This window comes from Thalassophryne amazonica, chromosome 5 (genome assembly GCF_902500255.1).
Source record: "Thalassophryne amazonica chromosome 5, fThaAma1.1, whole genome shotgun sequence".
In the NCBI taxonomy this organism is placed as follows: domain Eukaryota; kingdom Metazoa; phylum Chordata; class Actinopteri; order Batrachoidiformes; family Batrachoididae; genus Thalassophryne; species Thalassophryne amazonica.
In genome coordinates, this window is record NC_047107.1 from 102135911 (window position 1) to 102152941 (window position 17031).

At 39.6% G+C, this 17031-nt stretch overlaps 1 protein-coding gene across 2 annotated transcripts in view; it reads right to left on the reverse strand.

The window, feature by feature from the left end:
- LOC117511041 (transducin-like enhancer protein 4) overlaps window positions 1-17031 on the reverse strand; it is a 151446-nt gene that overhangs the window by 105384 nt on the left and 29031 nt on the right. For both annotated transcript variants that reach the window (XM_034170987.1, XM_034170986.1), the window contains exon 5: window positions 7183-7245. In XM_034170987.1, the coding sequence (XP_034026878.1) occupies window positions 7183-7245 (63 nt within the window). The remainder of the gene's footprint in view (window positions 1-7182; window positions 7246-17031) is intronic.

Here is a 17031-nt window from a genome sequence, read left to right on the forward strand (position 1 = left end):
ACTGTTCAAAAACTGAAAGATTTTCCCAAGACTTTTACTTTGCTGCTCTGGGACATTTTGCTGATATTTCACTTTATTATATGGCTGCTCTGATTGGCTGATTTGCAGTCTGATATTTTCCCATATCAGACCGGTTACCATGAGATCGTGGATCACATTCATTACAAGCCAGGAAGCTAAAAACACGATTAGAAAAACAAAGTCGGACATGAACATACTCCATAAATATCTAATTTGCTGGGCAGACACTGTATGATATTTTAATCGATGTACTCGGCTCCAGCTCAAAGTGAACGACAAAACCGCAGGGTGTAAAAGGTCAAAGCGCACGATTTATGTTCTCACACTATATGGCCCGATGCTCTGGTGCAAAATAAGACTTCTCACATTGTACATTAAAAAAAAACACACGTCAGACTCGTGTTTCCGGAAGCAAAACATAAACAGAAGCTGATCTCTCCCAAAGAGATGATCATTGTTTATGCTCTCTCCAATTCTGCATCGGGGTTTGCGCATGCACAGTGCGAGAGGTTGGGGTAAATCGGCTCATAGATGCTGGTAGCGCTGCACGATGCAGGATGCATGATTAAGCTGAAGCTCGGCGCGATCCAAAAAATTCTCGCATGAGTGAAAAATCTGCTCATAAAGGGTCAAAACTTGCATAGTGTAAATCCAACTTAAACAGCATAAAAAAACTCTCAGATCGAAATCTTACCAGCTGACGACTGGACCATCTGTTAGCAAGTTCTTCACCAAGGTGAAGCAAACAGGTCTGACTACGAGCCGTCAGCAGCTTCCATATTTGAGCGATACCAGATGTTTGCGTATTTATATATGTAATACCCATATAATAAACAAATTATTAAGATCGCTTGCTCAATCTGTACAGAAAAATATCAGACCAAGGTGTTAGCTAGGTTAACAGTTTGTTTATTATATGGCTATTATATAACGCTCACTCCATACTGTCAACACCTCTGTCTGATATTTTCCCGTACAGACTGACCAAGCGAGCATAATAATCCTTTAACCCTCTGGGGTCCGAGGGTATTTTTTGGACAGTTCACTCGCCTGGCATAAATGTTTTATTATTGCAGTTAACAGCTCTCCCTGCATCCCACAATCAAGTTTTATGTCTCTTTTTTCAGGAAAACCTGTGCTTTCAGAATATATATGTTTTTGTTGTGTTTTATAAGTGTAATAAAGGTTTACAATCAGAAATAAGAAAGAAAAAAATAAAGCAAAAAATAATTTTCCAAACACATTTATTCAAAACACACACCAAACTATAATAAACAACTGTTTTGACCCTTTATAAAGGTAATTTGAGGTCTTGTGTGAAAGACTGTACATCAAAAAGGTTCAAACAATAAACACAAATGCACATTTTGAACAATATATACAAAATGGTCTATGCGTTTTGTTTGTCTCATCTCAAAGCAATTTCTGTCTGCTATTACACAAAGATTACATCACAAACTTCTACTTCTACTGTGTTTTGGAGTGTTCTGTGCTGCTTCTAAAGCAGCTTTCATTCACACTTTGGCCCACTTTGGCTCCTTACAGTCTGAGGAGCAGCCCTCCCCCTCGCCCCATTGATATGGTAAACAGTGCTTTACTCCAGTAAACAGAGAAAGCAACAGAGTTATCCAGTAACATTCACATGCAAACTAGTGGAGCAATCCTGATAGTTACACACTCTTTGTTTGAGCACGTGAGATTGTCATCAGAGGCTCTCCATCTGCTCCGTCTGCTTTCACTTTCGCTGTGCGTAATGGCGCAGGGCGCATTGGAATAGTATGTACTCGTTGGAGCGCCCAGGGGGCTATTCAAATGGGCCAACTAGTAACATATCACTCCTGAAAACGATCTTTGGCTTTTCATGTGAGGTAAATCTGCCCTATGATTGGATTTTGGAAAACCATGTGACGGTGAAACAATTCCAATTGGACACTCACATTGCGCACGTCATCCCACAGCTTCTATGAGGCAGGGGTCGAAATACATTTTTTAACCTACTTGCACTGGTGCTAGTAACAAAAAAATTACTTGCAACAAAAAACTTACTTGCACAACCAAAAGTCAGTCTTATATCAACCATAAAACTCCTCCTCTGATGTGTCAGACTCTTCCTCTCTGAGAAGAGTTTGAGGGGAGAGCAGCAGCAGCAGCAGCGGCAGTTGTTTCATGTGCGCACGCAAACCAATCATCCGTGAAGATTATTTTATTTATTAACTACACAGATGTATAATAAAACAAATGGTGACTGGTTTATAACACAATTATGACAGAGTTTCAGGGGAGAGAGAGTGAGGAACTACGGAGCCCTAGAAGTGTCATCGCAAAATGTTTTGCATGTGGAGAGAATGTGTGCACGTTTTCTAAAATTGTGCACTCGTTTTATTATATTGAGCACACGTTTTATTATTTTGTGCACTCGTTTTATTATATTGTGCGCGCGTTTTATGATATTGTGCACAAGTTTTATTATATTGTGCGCTCGTTTTATTATATTGTGCGCACGTTTTATTATATTGTGCGCATGTTTTAAGCATCATTTGAGTAAAATAAGGGCACTATACTTAAACGTGGCCACAATTGGTAAAACGTGCACTCAATATTGTCTTGACACATAAATGTTGGCTATTAGCCAACAAACCAGCAGACAGTGTGACAGCATGGCATCATCAGCTACCCAGCATGGCATCATCTGGAGTTTAAGCATATTAAAAAGGATGCTGAGGGCGAAGCATCTCCCCATTGTGAGGATGACAGTTTAGGTGGTATTATGGAGTTCATTTTGAATGAAAGGAAAACGTGCACATGTTTTATTAATTCGGGGGCTCAATTAAAGGAATGAATTATCACAGCCAGGAAAACGTGCGCACATTTTATTAATTTGAGAGCACATTTTATTAATTCGTAGGCTCAATTAAAGGAAAACGTGCACAAATTATCATGGCCAGAAAAAAAAAAAAAAAATCACTTTAAGTGACGTCTCCTTGGGTTCCGTAAGGAATTGCAGCGACAGCCAGTTTTTTTTTTTCACGTGAGCGCATGAACTAATCGTCCGTGAGGATAAATTTATTAACTACACAGATGTATAATAAACCAAATGGTGACTGGTTTATAACACAATGATGACAGAGTTTGAGGGGGAGAGAGAGAGAGGAACTGCAGCCAGCCAGTTTTTTTTCTTTTCTTTGTTTACATGTGCGTGTGCAAACACAACAAATGGAGCACACCAAATCGCTCCGTGTGTGTGAGAGTCATAAAATGCAGGGAAGGACTGGAAATAGTTTTTTTCCTTATTTATTCCTTTATTGGTTCATTCTACTGGTGCCTGTAGTTGATAAAACTTGGATAAAGTTACTTGCACTGGTGCAAGTGCAGTATAAAATTACGTGTACCGCTCGAATAATACGTGCACAAACTAGCACTAGCAAACTATTTCGAGCCCTGATGAGGAGTACAAAGATGGCTGGCTTGAAAGTCCGCGGAGTTAACTTTTCAGCAAAAAAAAAAGTACATTTCTATCTCATATCATTAAAAAGTTATTTATAATTTAGTAAAGCTTGGTCTTAGCCATTGTATATGACGGCGTCGGCGCCCCAGAGCATTAATATCCCTCAAAATGCATATTTTCCTTTGTCTTTGTGAAAAATAGAAGGCATTGTTGCTGGCTTTCAACATGCATTTTTGGGTCATTCTCATTTCAGACAAACGCATGGGACCTTCCACAAAGCAATCCATAGACAAATGCGCTGCAAATAAAAATCTTTTTTCTGGCTGTCCACTTTTTTCGTTAGCTGCACACATTTTTTCAAGCTAAGACTGCTGACATTCTGCCCATCATCTCTCATTTATGAAGCATTTTTCCACACTGAATGGGACCTTTTATGCTCAGTCTCAGAACTGAAGTGTCTGTGCTTTCAAACGCGGAGCTAAGCTAACACTGTGTTGTCCATTCCTGGAGTGATGTCATTTGCACCTTCTGACTCTTTGGTAAATACTCTAGGTGGAATTGCATGGGGGAAATGTTAAATCTTATAAACTTGTCAAATTGTCTGTTTATAGCATGTTTTGTGTATTATTTGGGACTTAGTCCTTTCTGCACATATTGTTTTATGAAGCATCAAAAACCATGTTAGCTGCAGTTTAGACCTGTTGCCCATTTGAATTTGTTATGGTTTAAGTACTAAAAATAATTATCTTTCACCACTAGAAGTAGGGCCAGAAATAAAGAATTCACTATATATGTAGTGTATATATATAAATAAATATATATAATATATAAAAAAAAATTGATTTTTTTTAATAAATTATTTGTATGTTACTGCTGCAAATAAGTATAGTGAGAATTAATATTTGGTCCTTAGTTCCCCTGGCTGTGTGTTTGGAGTCATTGTCATGCTGGAAGACCCAGCCATGACCCATCTTCAATGCTCTTACTGAGGGAAGGAGGTTGTTTACCAAAATCTTGCAATACCTGACCCCATCCATCCTCCCTTCAATACGGTGCAGTCGTCCTGTCCCCTTTGGAGAAGAGCACCCCAGAGTATGATGTTTCCATCCCCATGCTTCATGGTTGGGATGGTTTTCTTGGGGTTGTTCTCATCCTCTAAACATGGTAAGTGGAGTTGATTCCAAAAAGCTCTATTCTGGTCTCATCTGACCACATGACCTTCTCCCATGCCTCCTCTGGATCATCCAGATGGTCACTGGTGAACTTCAAATGGGCCTGGACATGTGCTGGCTTGAGCAGGGGGACCTTGCTGCCCTGCAGGATTTTAAACCATGACAGCATCATGTGCTACTAATGTAATCTTTGTGACTGTGGTCCCAGCTCTCTTCAGGTCATTGACCAGGTCCTCCTGTGTAGTTCTGAGCTTTCTCAGAATCATCCTTACCCCACAAAGTGAGATCTTGCATGGAATCCCAAACCGAGGGAGATTGACAGTCATCTTATGTTTCTTCCACTTTCTAATAAATAATCATAACAGATGTTGTCTTCTACTAAGCTGCTTGCCTGTTGTCCTGTAGTCCATCCCAGCCTTGTGCATGTCTACAGTTTTGTCCCTGGTGTCCTTAGACAGTTCTTTGGTCTTGGCTATGGTGGACAGGTTGGAGTGTGATTGATTGACCTCATGTGAAATATGTCCAGATTTTGACATATTTCACATGAGGTTTTTGCTGGATATGTGCTTGACACACGATCCTCACTCACACATCTGCTGTGTCAGTTGGCAGCGCTACCATTTGTTGTAGTTATAAAGTTTTTAATGTTTGCGAAAATGATTCAGTGAGTAGACTATCGTTTTCTCAGGGCTTTAGTCAAAGTACTTTTCTAGCTGTAAGTCAGAAATTTTGAGTTCCCAGTTATTATCAAAGGCAGCATGAGCCTCGAACCTTGAACATGCACTTCCTCCTTCACGTCATCTGTTAAATCTCACAGAACAAATTCGCTATATTTGCCCTAGAATTCCTCTAATAATTTCAAACAATAAAATTAGCTGAAATTTTGTGAGGTACCACAGAAATAAATGTACTTTATAATAAGTTCAATATGCAGTATATTTTGTCAGCTTTATGAAAAATCAAATGGTTTTAGATGTTTAAATGTGATGTATTTTGTCCATGAAAAAACTTCTTAAAATACTGCTGTGTGGGAATCTGGGACTGTGTTAGTGGTTAGCACTGTTGCCTCACAGCAAGAAGGTCATGGAATCACATCCCGCCTGGTACTTTCTGTGTGGAGTTTGCATGTTCTCCCCGTGTGTGTGGGTTTCCTCCCGGTGTAGCCGACTGAACGGTCCCCCTAAAAATCGGTCCCCCCGATGACGCGGTTCACGGATTAACACCTTGTTTCTGGTTCAAACGTCACTCCAGTCATCATCTATCTCAGCGACAGATACCTGAAGCTTTGGTACGACAATCATTTCCACAGAAATTCAGCATTATTTCATCATAAAAGGCAGTGGAAGCGATCAGAGCACCACAGCTAAACGAGCTGCTAGCTGATGCGTTTACTGCGCGTTGGACATTTCAAAACATCACGGAATTTTGCCTTGTTTCTGCTTAAAATGGCCTTGTTTCTGCTTAAAACTGACTTTAGAATGATTTAAGAGGTTTTACCTTTATCATCTGATGGTTAATAATCCCATTAATCCATTTGATTGCTTTGGGTGAAGACACTCCGTCTCAGGCGTGCTGCTGTGGTCCGAAATTTTTAGGGGCGGTTGTTGCAATAGGCTCCAGACCCCCGTGACTCATGACTGGAGTAAGTGGATATAGAAAATGGATGGATATTGTAATCTGTGAAAGTTAATTCCTCAGGTTGGTTGGATACCCATTGGGTGAATTATTATACCAGTCCAATGATTAGTCAACAGTGAGCAAAATAAAAACAAAAAAAAGAACATTTTCATGAAAACAATGCCTACACAATGTAGTTACTGTATGAACACTAAATGATTGTGTTACATTTTGTCAAGCACAAAAACAAGATGCACAAAACATACACACATACAACATTAAAGGCTGTGCATTCAAAACAAAGCAGTAAAATCTGTTTGCTCTCGCTGCAGGCCTCGGGGCTGTGTAGCAGCACTGCAGTCTAATACCATTATTCCTAATCCACCTTAAACCCTCTTAATCCAGCGCTAATCTGGAGGAGAGCTTTGGAGTCCACGCTCACTCCATCCTGATGTTTTAACACACGCACACTTTCAATTCCTTTGGAGGAAGGATTTATCAACGGTGAACACACACACACACACACACACACACACACACACACACACCTAAAGATTCCACATCAAATATAAGAAACACACTTCTCATTCCCACTTATCTTTATTCCCACATTTATGGGAAAAAAAATCCTAAAACAAAATGAGCATGAAAGTGCACACACATACAAAAAGAATTTCCTCACACATGCTCAGCCTGCGGCTCGTGCATATGTTCGTGGGAGACATTTAATAAATTCAGAGCATATCTGCCTATCCCGAGCAGGGAGGATTAGCCTGGGATAATCTGTGTGTGTCTGTGTTAGCGTGCAGGCTTTGTGTGGCTGTGTCTGCTCGCTTTGCTACAAAATCCACCACACACTTCCTTTCACTGCTTTCCTCTCTCTCACCCACCACCATCTTCACTTAACAGCAGACGTTTGGCTCTTACCTCTTGAGAGAGGAAGGGGATGACTTGGGCACAGATGGCATTCAGACGTTTGACAATCTCTGCCTGTAAGACAGAGAGGTGGGCACAGAAAACAATCAAAATTCAAATTCACTAATACAGCTGGAAGTACTCACATCAAATCAGCACAACATCTGTTATATAACCTCCACCGAGTATACGGTTTTCACTCCCTGTGTGTGTGTGTGTGTGTGTGTGTGTGTGTGAGTTGGTTTTTCTTCGTGATTATTCAGAAATTCCTGTGACTTGATCCCAGATAAGCAGTTGAAGATGTATGTATGGATTATTCAGAAATTAGTGAATTGTGATGGGACATGGGCTCAAAGGGAACTCATTGAATGCAAGTGCTTATTTCAATTTTTTTTTTTAAATTTCAAGACAATCAACAGCAGCCTTAGTGACCACCAGGACCAGGCTTCATAATTAACTTGATTGGTCAAGTCAGGTCCAACTTGGGAGTACGCATTCCACACCTGATCGCGCGGGCTGGCTATGTGGTTGGCATGAAGCTGAACTCTCTGGTGACAGTGGCAGAGAAGAGAACACTGGACAAACTGCTGGACATTATGCACGATGCCAGTCACCCTCTGCACACCGTCATCAGCAACCAGAGGAGTTTTGGATGGAATGTTCCATGACGCTTGTCCTCAGGCCACTTGATGACTTGATGTTTTGTGTACATACCCGAAAATTGTCATCACTTGTGTACAATCTAAACTGATACTAAGGTCTTCGTATCTCCGTCTGGGACAATAGGCGTCATGAAATATTCTGTTCTTTGCTTATCATGCTAGCACAGACACAGGCAGCACAAAGTTTTGATATAACACATACCGTTCAGATGTAACAACGCAACACTCTTCATTCAATCACATAACTGTACTGATCCACGAAGCAGGGCAAGACCCACCCACCTGGGGGTTGGAAGAACACAGGCTTAAAACGTAGGCGGGGCGCAATGTCGGGGCTCTTGCTTACAACGTTGGGTGGGATGCTTGCTTCAAGACCTTAGCGCTGTCGTAATGACTCTCTGTTCATCCACTGAAGGTATCTTTTCAATACAATATCTGGTTTTTGAAGTCCATTTCCTGTCAGTCTGCGAGTCTTCAAGTTCGCTCACCACATAAAATTACCAGGAGGGAATCTGATGTCAGAAAATCCCCTATAGGAGCCTCTTCAGCCACAGCCTTCTCCGTCCCAAGTGCAGGACCAACAAACTGAGAAACTCCTTTGTCCCTCAGGCCATCAGGCTGTACAACTCCTCACTCAGGGGAAGGAGGAGTAACAGGAAGACAGAGGATGGGAAGGAGAGGAACAGTAGCAGCCAGTAAACTAGCGTTAATCATTATGTCTGGAATTTATATTTATATTTGCAAACTGTTTTTTTTTTTTTTTCAGTTTTGATACTCTGTATGCCTCTTACCCTGTGTGCTACTATACAATGCTGCTGTAACCTCAATTTTCCTGAAGGAGTCTTCCCAAGGGATGAATAAAGTTATATCCAATCTAATCTAATCTAACCATGTAACTGCCTCAGATCCTGGTCCATCCAGGTCCATCTCCACAGCTTGAAAGTAGCCATCTATCTGCTGCAGTCAGGTGTAATGTGTATGTGTGTCCTTATCTTTTTTCAGCCTCTGGGGTTCTCAACACTGCATCCTACTGTAGATCATACACCAGAGAAATGCAACACATGGCCAAAATGTCAGAGCTCATGCTCCCTCACAATGCAAGTGAGTCTTGCATCAGCACTGGTTTGACACAAGGTCAAAGTATTGTCATCCATTTGCCACCTTAGGTCACTAGTTTGTGGCCAAGACCTACAACCACATAGTAAGCAGTAAGACAGCAAGCACCAGGAGCCTTAAGATTTTGACTTTTGCTTGGTGATGCTGGTATCTTTGCAGGAGAACAAAGATGCATCTGTCTATCTATACTTTTCATTATGGCCATTTTGCATGTGAAAAGAGGGCCTAAAATAGGAGGTTCTTTAGTCCTCATCTGTATCTACTATATCACAACCCAAAATTTCAACGCTACATGTGCTGTAGTATTTACAGATTTACTGGCGATCCCACTGACTCCACTAATCCGATGTTTGTCCTGTTATTTGCAATGAACAAGGTACTGATCATTTTGGCAATTTGTCATTTATGTGTGAAGCTCAGTGTGCACTTATTTTTTTAGGTGAAACAGGTCCTTCAACACTGCATCCCACACCTTGGACCTATAAACCTCTATGAATTAGTCACAGCCACCTACAGGTAGCTCTTGTAAGTTTTAACTCATTGTCTCTGGATCTCTGGATCACTTACTCCAAATGAAAATATGAACACCTCGCTGCAGAAAATGTGGCCACTTTTGAGAGTAGACAAGGGACCGCTGGTCTGGCTGGGTAGTTGCCAAAGGGGATTCAAGACAGTTCCAAAAGGAAAGGGATGCAGCAAGGAACTGGTGTCAATAAACAGACCAAATAAAATCTCTAATGTGAATGTCGCATCAATTAAGTAGTGAAATAACAAAAGGAATTTTGCTAAAAACAGGAAGAGAACAAATTGGTGTCAGATTTGTCTTTTTGCCTCGAAATTTTCCACTTCAACTTTATTATTATCCTGAAGGAAATCAATGTGCAGCAGGCATCAAGACATCCCACATAAAACAAAGTATAAAACAAAATACAGAAATGTCAGCAACAAATAGACATATAATGCTCCTAGCATGCCGAACTAGAACTAAACAAAGATCACAAATGTGATTTCCGCTTATAGTTTCTATACAAATCTGCCAAGAAAATTAAAATCACACTTTCATTATAAAGACCACAACAGGTACTCAAAGAGCACAATGCCCCCACCATACATGTATGACATCACTTCAACCTAATTAAATTTGTGATTCTGTGATGCCTTAATATATGATTCTGTGTGATCTTGACATTTGATCAATTCTGTTTAAAGTGGAACCACTTAATCCTCAACTATGATACACTACCTTTCTTCCACCAGGTGAGCTCTGGAACCTTCCACCACACGATGGATCTTCCCTAGGTTCTAGATGGTAACCACCCAGACAAACAACCAGTCCATCCCTGTCTCTTAAAAGTAACCATTTATCTGCTGCAGGATCAAAATGCATAGAACACTACCATGTACTGGATGGGAGAGGTGTCCAACTATCACACAGTCGCTATGTGTTGCACTGCATCATACTTAAACAGAATTTGTAGTTTTACAAATGCCTTTTTTAACAAATGACATATTTACAAATACACATTTATTTGACACATTTATTCGTAAAAACCAACTTGTGTGTTGGTTTTTACAAATAAATAAAACAACCAACCAGTGATGCGCTCATTTTCCAATAATGCCTTTTGGCATTTGTGTGTATTCATGTGCAAACCTTCAGAATTAGTGTATTACTTTAAAATTAAAACATATGTGCAATATGTTTTCACTTTTTTCACTGTCCGGAATTACTTTGGTTTATAATCAAACCATAAATTCAAAACTGCTTTGCTTTTGATGCCTTCTGCCACACGTCTGTGCTGTTCTATGTTGAAAGTAAATGACTCTGCTTACATCAGTGGGCAGGGTGCTCAAAGACAGAAACTCTGACTCGTTGTTTGTGTTGGGTTTGTGATCGCCTTTGATTTTACTCAGAAGCGTCGGCGGTGCTTAAACTTAAAACTGGCTTGTCAGTAGCTGACAGTGTACCGGAGTCAATACTAAAAGTTAGCGGTCAGCAGTTAGCTGTAGCTTCCACTAAATTTTTTAGTGGTTTATCGGTTTAGCCTTACAAAAGTTAACTTTTCAGTTTGCGTATTAGTGGTTGTCAAAACTAAATTTTTGGTTAGCTGTGTCCACCAATATCAAAGTCTCACAACTACACAGTAAAACAGGAAGCATCAGGATGCTAAAGCTTAGGACCTTCCGTGTTGTGCTACCTTGGATTTGCTCTGCCCCCCTCCCCTCCTGCATCTCCAGGTGCCGATTCACGAAGCTGATTCATCGCACCTGTCAGCAATCACCACCACCTGTATTTAAACCCCAGTTATGCCTCGCTGCAATCACCAGAAACTCAGTTCTACCTGCATGGTATCTGGCCACTCTGTTCTCTGTGTTCTCTTGTAGTTTTTTTGTGTTTTCCTGGATAATATAACTGTTTGTTTTTTTTTCTTTTGTCATCAGCAATCCAGCCTCCAGTCAGCTCCAATCCAGACACCTTGTCCTGGTTCTGTGTACACCTGCCGTTTGGGAACTCCTCTGTCATCATTCTGGTCCGGTCAGCATCTCCCTCTACTGGGGTCTCCCTCCACGGATTTGTACAGTTATTTCATTGTTGCACAATAAAATTGTTTTTTCACTTTCTGGCTCCCTGCATTTTGGGAGCCTAACCTTGCATTTCTGGTCTCACCGTAACATTCAGTCTCCTCCAATGATACAGACACAAGTGTCGCTGTTCTGAAATCTTCATATAAATTGGAGCACCAAATTTCCACTTAAGGGGGTTTTTGGGTGGAAGGGAGGGAGGTTCAAATAATTTTGTCCACATTGGAGTTCATAATTTCCTACTTTTTCCATGTTTCGTGAATGCATCAATAGTATACTGAGAAGAAAACCAACAAACACTTGTCCTCCCTTGTAAGTCATTTGTATCAGATATACACAGTGAGGAGAGAATACCTAAAACCTGACAAAAAAAAAAAAAACAGATATAGAAGACAATAAAAACCCAAGAAACAGTTACATAGCACAAAGAAAAGAGACACATCCGTAGATGTACACATCTACATCTTCTCTGTATTCATTAGACGTACAGCATTTACTGAACCCATGGGTTTACGTTTACAGATTGCACAGCTCTCTCTCCTTCCCATGAAGTCGGATGTGTTTTAAATCGGAAGTTGGCTTATTCACTGTCCCAAAGGGAGTGCCGATAGTGCAGCTTAAATCCAATGCACATAAAAGTATAAAGCTTTATGAGAATACGCACACACACAAGGACGCACACCACCTGCCTTCCAAGTACTCCTATATACTACAACTGCATTAGTGAAAAGTTTCTGCTCTTCTGATTTACTCTGAGAAACACTTTATCATCACAGCCTGCAGTCAGATAATTTTTCTGATGTACTAATTATTGGCTCAGTGGCCTTTTATTGTAGGCAGTCTAAGGCACACCTGTGCACTAATCATGGTGTCTAATCAGCATCGTGATATGGCACACCTGTGAGGTGGGATGGATTATCTCAGCAAAGGAGAAGTGCTCACTATCACAGATTTAGACTGGTTTGTGAACAATATATGAGGGAAATGGTGATATTGTGTATGTGGAAAAAGTTTTAGATCTTTGAGTTCATCTCATACAAAATGGGACCAAAACCAAAAGTGTTGTGTTTATATTTTTGTTGAGTGTACTTTATCTCTACCTGCTCAGCAAAGCTGAATAACTTTTTTTTTGCTTTATTGATGATTTTACTCTTATGCTAGCTATATTTGCATATCTTATTATTTTATTTGTGAAGTACTGCATATAGACAATGTATTGCAATGTTTTCATATAGGGGAAAATTGTTGGTATTATTCATAGAGTGTATGCACACTGGATAAACCGTGTGTGATGTCATTCCAAGGTTTTCTGAAGAGCCAGGTTGAAGATCAGATGGCGCCATTCCACATCTTGGCACTGAGTCCAGTTAACTCCCGGCCAACCCTAAATGGGTAACGATGTGAAATGTGGGCAAGAACTTGGACAGGATGAAAGAAGCCCAAACGTGCCTCCCATCTTAGAGTTACAAAAGAGGCTAAAGCTAACAGGCTAACCTTGGGTTTTGGTGGTTTACTATCACATTTATTTTGTGGACTGGACAGTTGTATTCACAACAGTTGGCTTCGTATCGGTGTTGGTATTAAAAATTATGAACAGCATATTGTCTCATTAAACGTGGAGTAACAATGGAGATGACTTCAGCAAGATCTCAGTAATTGCTAATTAGTGCTAACAGTGCTCATACACATAATACTGAAATTTCACTCAGAACAAATGCTGGAGCCCAGATGTCTTAGATGGTCCATCAATTAGCAAGCCATATTATGTTATATATTTCTATATTTTTTTAAAAAAAAAGGGACAAACACAGTTGTGTTGACAGCAGCTAGCAGCCACAGCTAGCAGAGGCCTTTGCTAATGGGGCCCTGGGTGTGGCAGCTGTCACTCATTGTGACCACACTCCTAATTATTCAGAATTTTATGGCTTAAAATTGCTTAAACAGATGACATTTGATTGTTTTAACATTGAAAAGCCCTTTTGATCTATATTTTTGAATTATATTTTAGCTTATGAAAAGCCACTTCTAACAGGACATTGACCTTCATTTTTTTTCCAAGGTAAAAATTTGTGGAACTGGGAACTAGGATTGGAAGAGGTTTGAGCTCTATGGGCGCAGTGCTGTAGTTTTTATTGTGTTCCTAAGCATTTTTATGAAACAGTTCAAAAGTGACAGCACTCTCTGTGTGTCTGACTTAAAAGTGTTCTGCTGAAGAAGCTGCATCAGGTCAGACTGGATGCTGTTGAAAAGACGTTCTGACAGGAAGCCGTGCACTTAGCTACACAACAAAACTGAAAACCAGATAAAACCACTTCACGCTCAACCTCATTCAAGCTTCAGACAAATGAATTTGATTGCTAATGTGTTCCACTCAAAGCCTGCAGTGACTAATTCAGTCCTCACCTTGATGATTCATCGTCAGACAATCTGCCATTCACAGATTCTCATTGTAATTTTTATTAAACTGAATAACAGGAAACCAGTCAAATTTTTCCACAGTATGTACTTGTTGTGTGACAAGAAAGCTGTTGTAATAGATTTTTTTTGATTACTGAATGTGTAATAGCTCTCATTTTGACATCAGATTATTCTGCTCTGAATATAGTGCAGAAGATGGAAGTCAAAATTATGTCTTTAGACCTCAGAGTCTTGATGTTTGAGGAGGCGTCTTGAAGCGATGTGTTTGTATTCAAGGTTTTAGAGTATCCCAGAATCCTTTGCACACTGGGGAGGGAGGCTTGATAATGGCTCAGCTTAATGCTAACTTTAACACTGAAAATGCTATAGACATGCTAACGCATTAGCATTTGTCTTGTTTTTAGGTTATAAAATACATCTATCAACTATTGTAAAAGACCATAACAGGTCGGTTTAACATAAAAAAGGTAAATATTATTCACAGACATATGCTCCATAGGGTTTTAGTGGGGAAAATGAAGATAAAGCGAAATAAAACAAAGAACCAACAAAGCAGCAGATCAAAGATCGAAGCACTGCTTCATTTGTTCAAGGTTCAAAGCAAAGCCGCACTGCAGAAACGGTTGATTTTACAGACCTGCTGCAGGGTCTGTAATCAATGTAGAGAAATGATCATTTTCCTGACAAACATCCTCAAAAACAACGGCCACTCTGAAGGACCAATAAGGGAATCGTTAAGCAAAAAGGCGATTGATGTCGATGGATCAAATAATTTCTTAACGATACCTGAAAAGAACCCATTCCCGACACAACCCTAACAGCAACATGTTTTTTTGTTGTTGTTGTTTTTTTTTGTTTTTTTTTTTTATAAAACTCACATTAAAGACTCACGATTATCTTAGTTAAACACCTAAATACATATTTTGGTTGAACTCACCTCCATAATGATGCAATGTTGCAAACAAGTTGCTTGTTGTTTGTTCACTCCACCACCCACAAACCCTCAGGAAATTAGTATATAGACTACCGATAGCTCAAGAATAACAAAAGAGACATTGTTTTGGCAGTGATAATGTGGAACGTAACATTATTGAAACAGCAGGATTTTTTGAAACAACATTTGAAATCCATGATTAACCAACATCATTTGAAAAATAGTGTAAAATGTTAAAGCTGGGATTAAGAAACCTTTTCCTTTATTTCCTTTCCTTTATTTTCTTTTATATAGCGCCAAATCACAACAGAAACCTTTCCTGAGTTACAGAGTTGAACATTCAATTCTGCTGGCATGTTCTTTGACTTTTTTTCCAAGTTCCCAGTGAATGCAGCATTATTTCCATAAAAAAAAAAACCCATCTTCCTTCAGCATTACATCACCATAAATTGCAAGATAGGTATTAGATTTTTTTTTTTTATGTATTCCAGTAAGATTATCACTTAACTTTATTTTGCTGAACTGGTACCAAAGTATAGTGAGGAATAGTTTCACTGGGATCAAAGGTCAAATCCGGACTTTACAGTCAGCTTCAGAATACAAACACTTAATAGTGTTCAACAGAAACTTGAGCTGTTTGTGTAATTTAAGAAGCTCAGAGGCTACTGCAGGTCTGAGTGGGTGGTTTTTATTTATTTATTTCTATTACCGTGGTAATGCTTTAGTTTCTGATCAAGTGTTCCTGATTGATTATTTGTCAAAACATTTATTTTGCAAGTAATCTGATACCATCATTAACTTTAATATGACCGGCCCACCCTCTGATATGGCACAACTTTTACAGAAGAACAAACACACAACAGACAGGCTGAATATAACACACTCTTTAATTTTTTTCCTCAGTTGATGCTTTTTCAAATTTGTCCTATTCGTTGAATCATACATTAGTTGGATCGATACACAGTTGGTTCAATCAGCGTCCATGCAGACATGTTTCATCTACAGACTAACCTGTTGTGGCCTAAGGTTCACCTTACAGCTGTGAATACTGCAGCACTGCAGTTGCACACACAAAAGCATAAAATACTGACATTTTCATTTTACATTTAATGTTTATCCAGGGCAGCCATGCTGTGCACACATGCCCTTTTTCAGCTTGATTCTGATTCACATTCAAACACTTTGTCACACCTGGGAGTTGCCCAGTACATAATGGACTCAAAAATGCCCATAAAAACATGGTTCAGTGTGTTTAAAGTCTTTAAACTTTGTACCATGGACGGACATGTGGCCAAAATCCAGAAATAAGCAGTCAATGTCTAATTACCATGAACCTAAAGAATGTTTGTCCACCTAAATATGTCAATGTTCTTCAATGAAAATGTCAATAAAATGTTAAAATTTGACATAGGTAAGGTGTAATTGGATCAAAAACAAATGAAACAATGATTTTTAGATTGTAATCTATTAAAATGTGTTTTTTCACCACCAGTGAGCTTGTGTTACAACAAGTGTAAGCAAGGGGGGGGACATGAGTGGATTTTCACTGTCATTTGGACAAAGTGTGAAGTCCTGTGTGCTGAAGCAGCATGAAACAAATAGTTTTCCCTCATGCAATTTTATATTAAAAATGCCCACACTGCCCTCATTTTCCAATGCCCAATATTTATTAGGACAGATTTTGTCCCAATAAAGACAGCAGCGCAGTGATGTCACAGCAGCACAAGGATTCTGGGAAAACTGTAACATAAATAATTGCTTACTTATTCTGTTAATTGGACAGTTTTGTGCTGGTGGTCGGGTTCAGAAGGACGTATAGGCATTTTCACAAATAGTGCCATTGCTTGCTGTGTTTATTATTGTTTTTGTTACATCACAGCTGCATTTTGTTGCTCGTCTTCTTGGGGTAAAAACATACTTTGGGCTTCAAGTGCATGTTTGAATATTCATGAGGTGTTTTGCATTGACCAGTTGTGGTTGAACGTGGGTGTGATATGATGCAGATCCATCTGAGCACAATCCTAGGTAGTATGTGAATTCCACAGCCAAAAAGCACAGGTGAGGAGAACAGAGACAAAAGTGGACTGTGAAAGAGAAGGAGGGAGGATGCTTGAGTGCAAGCTTCCAAAATAAAGGCAAACAGACAAG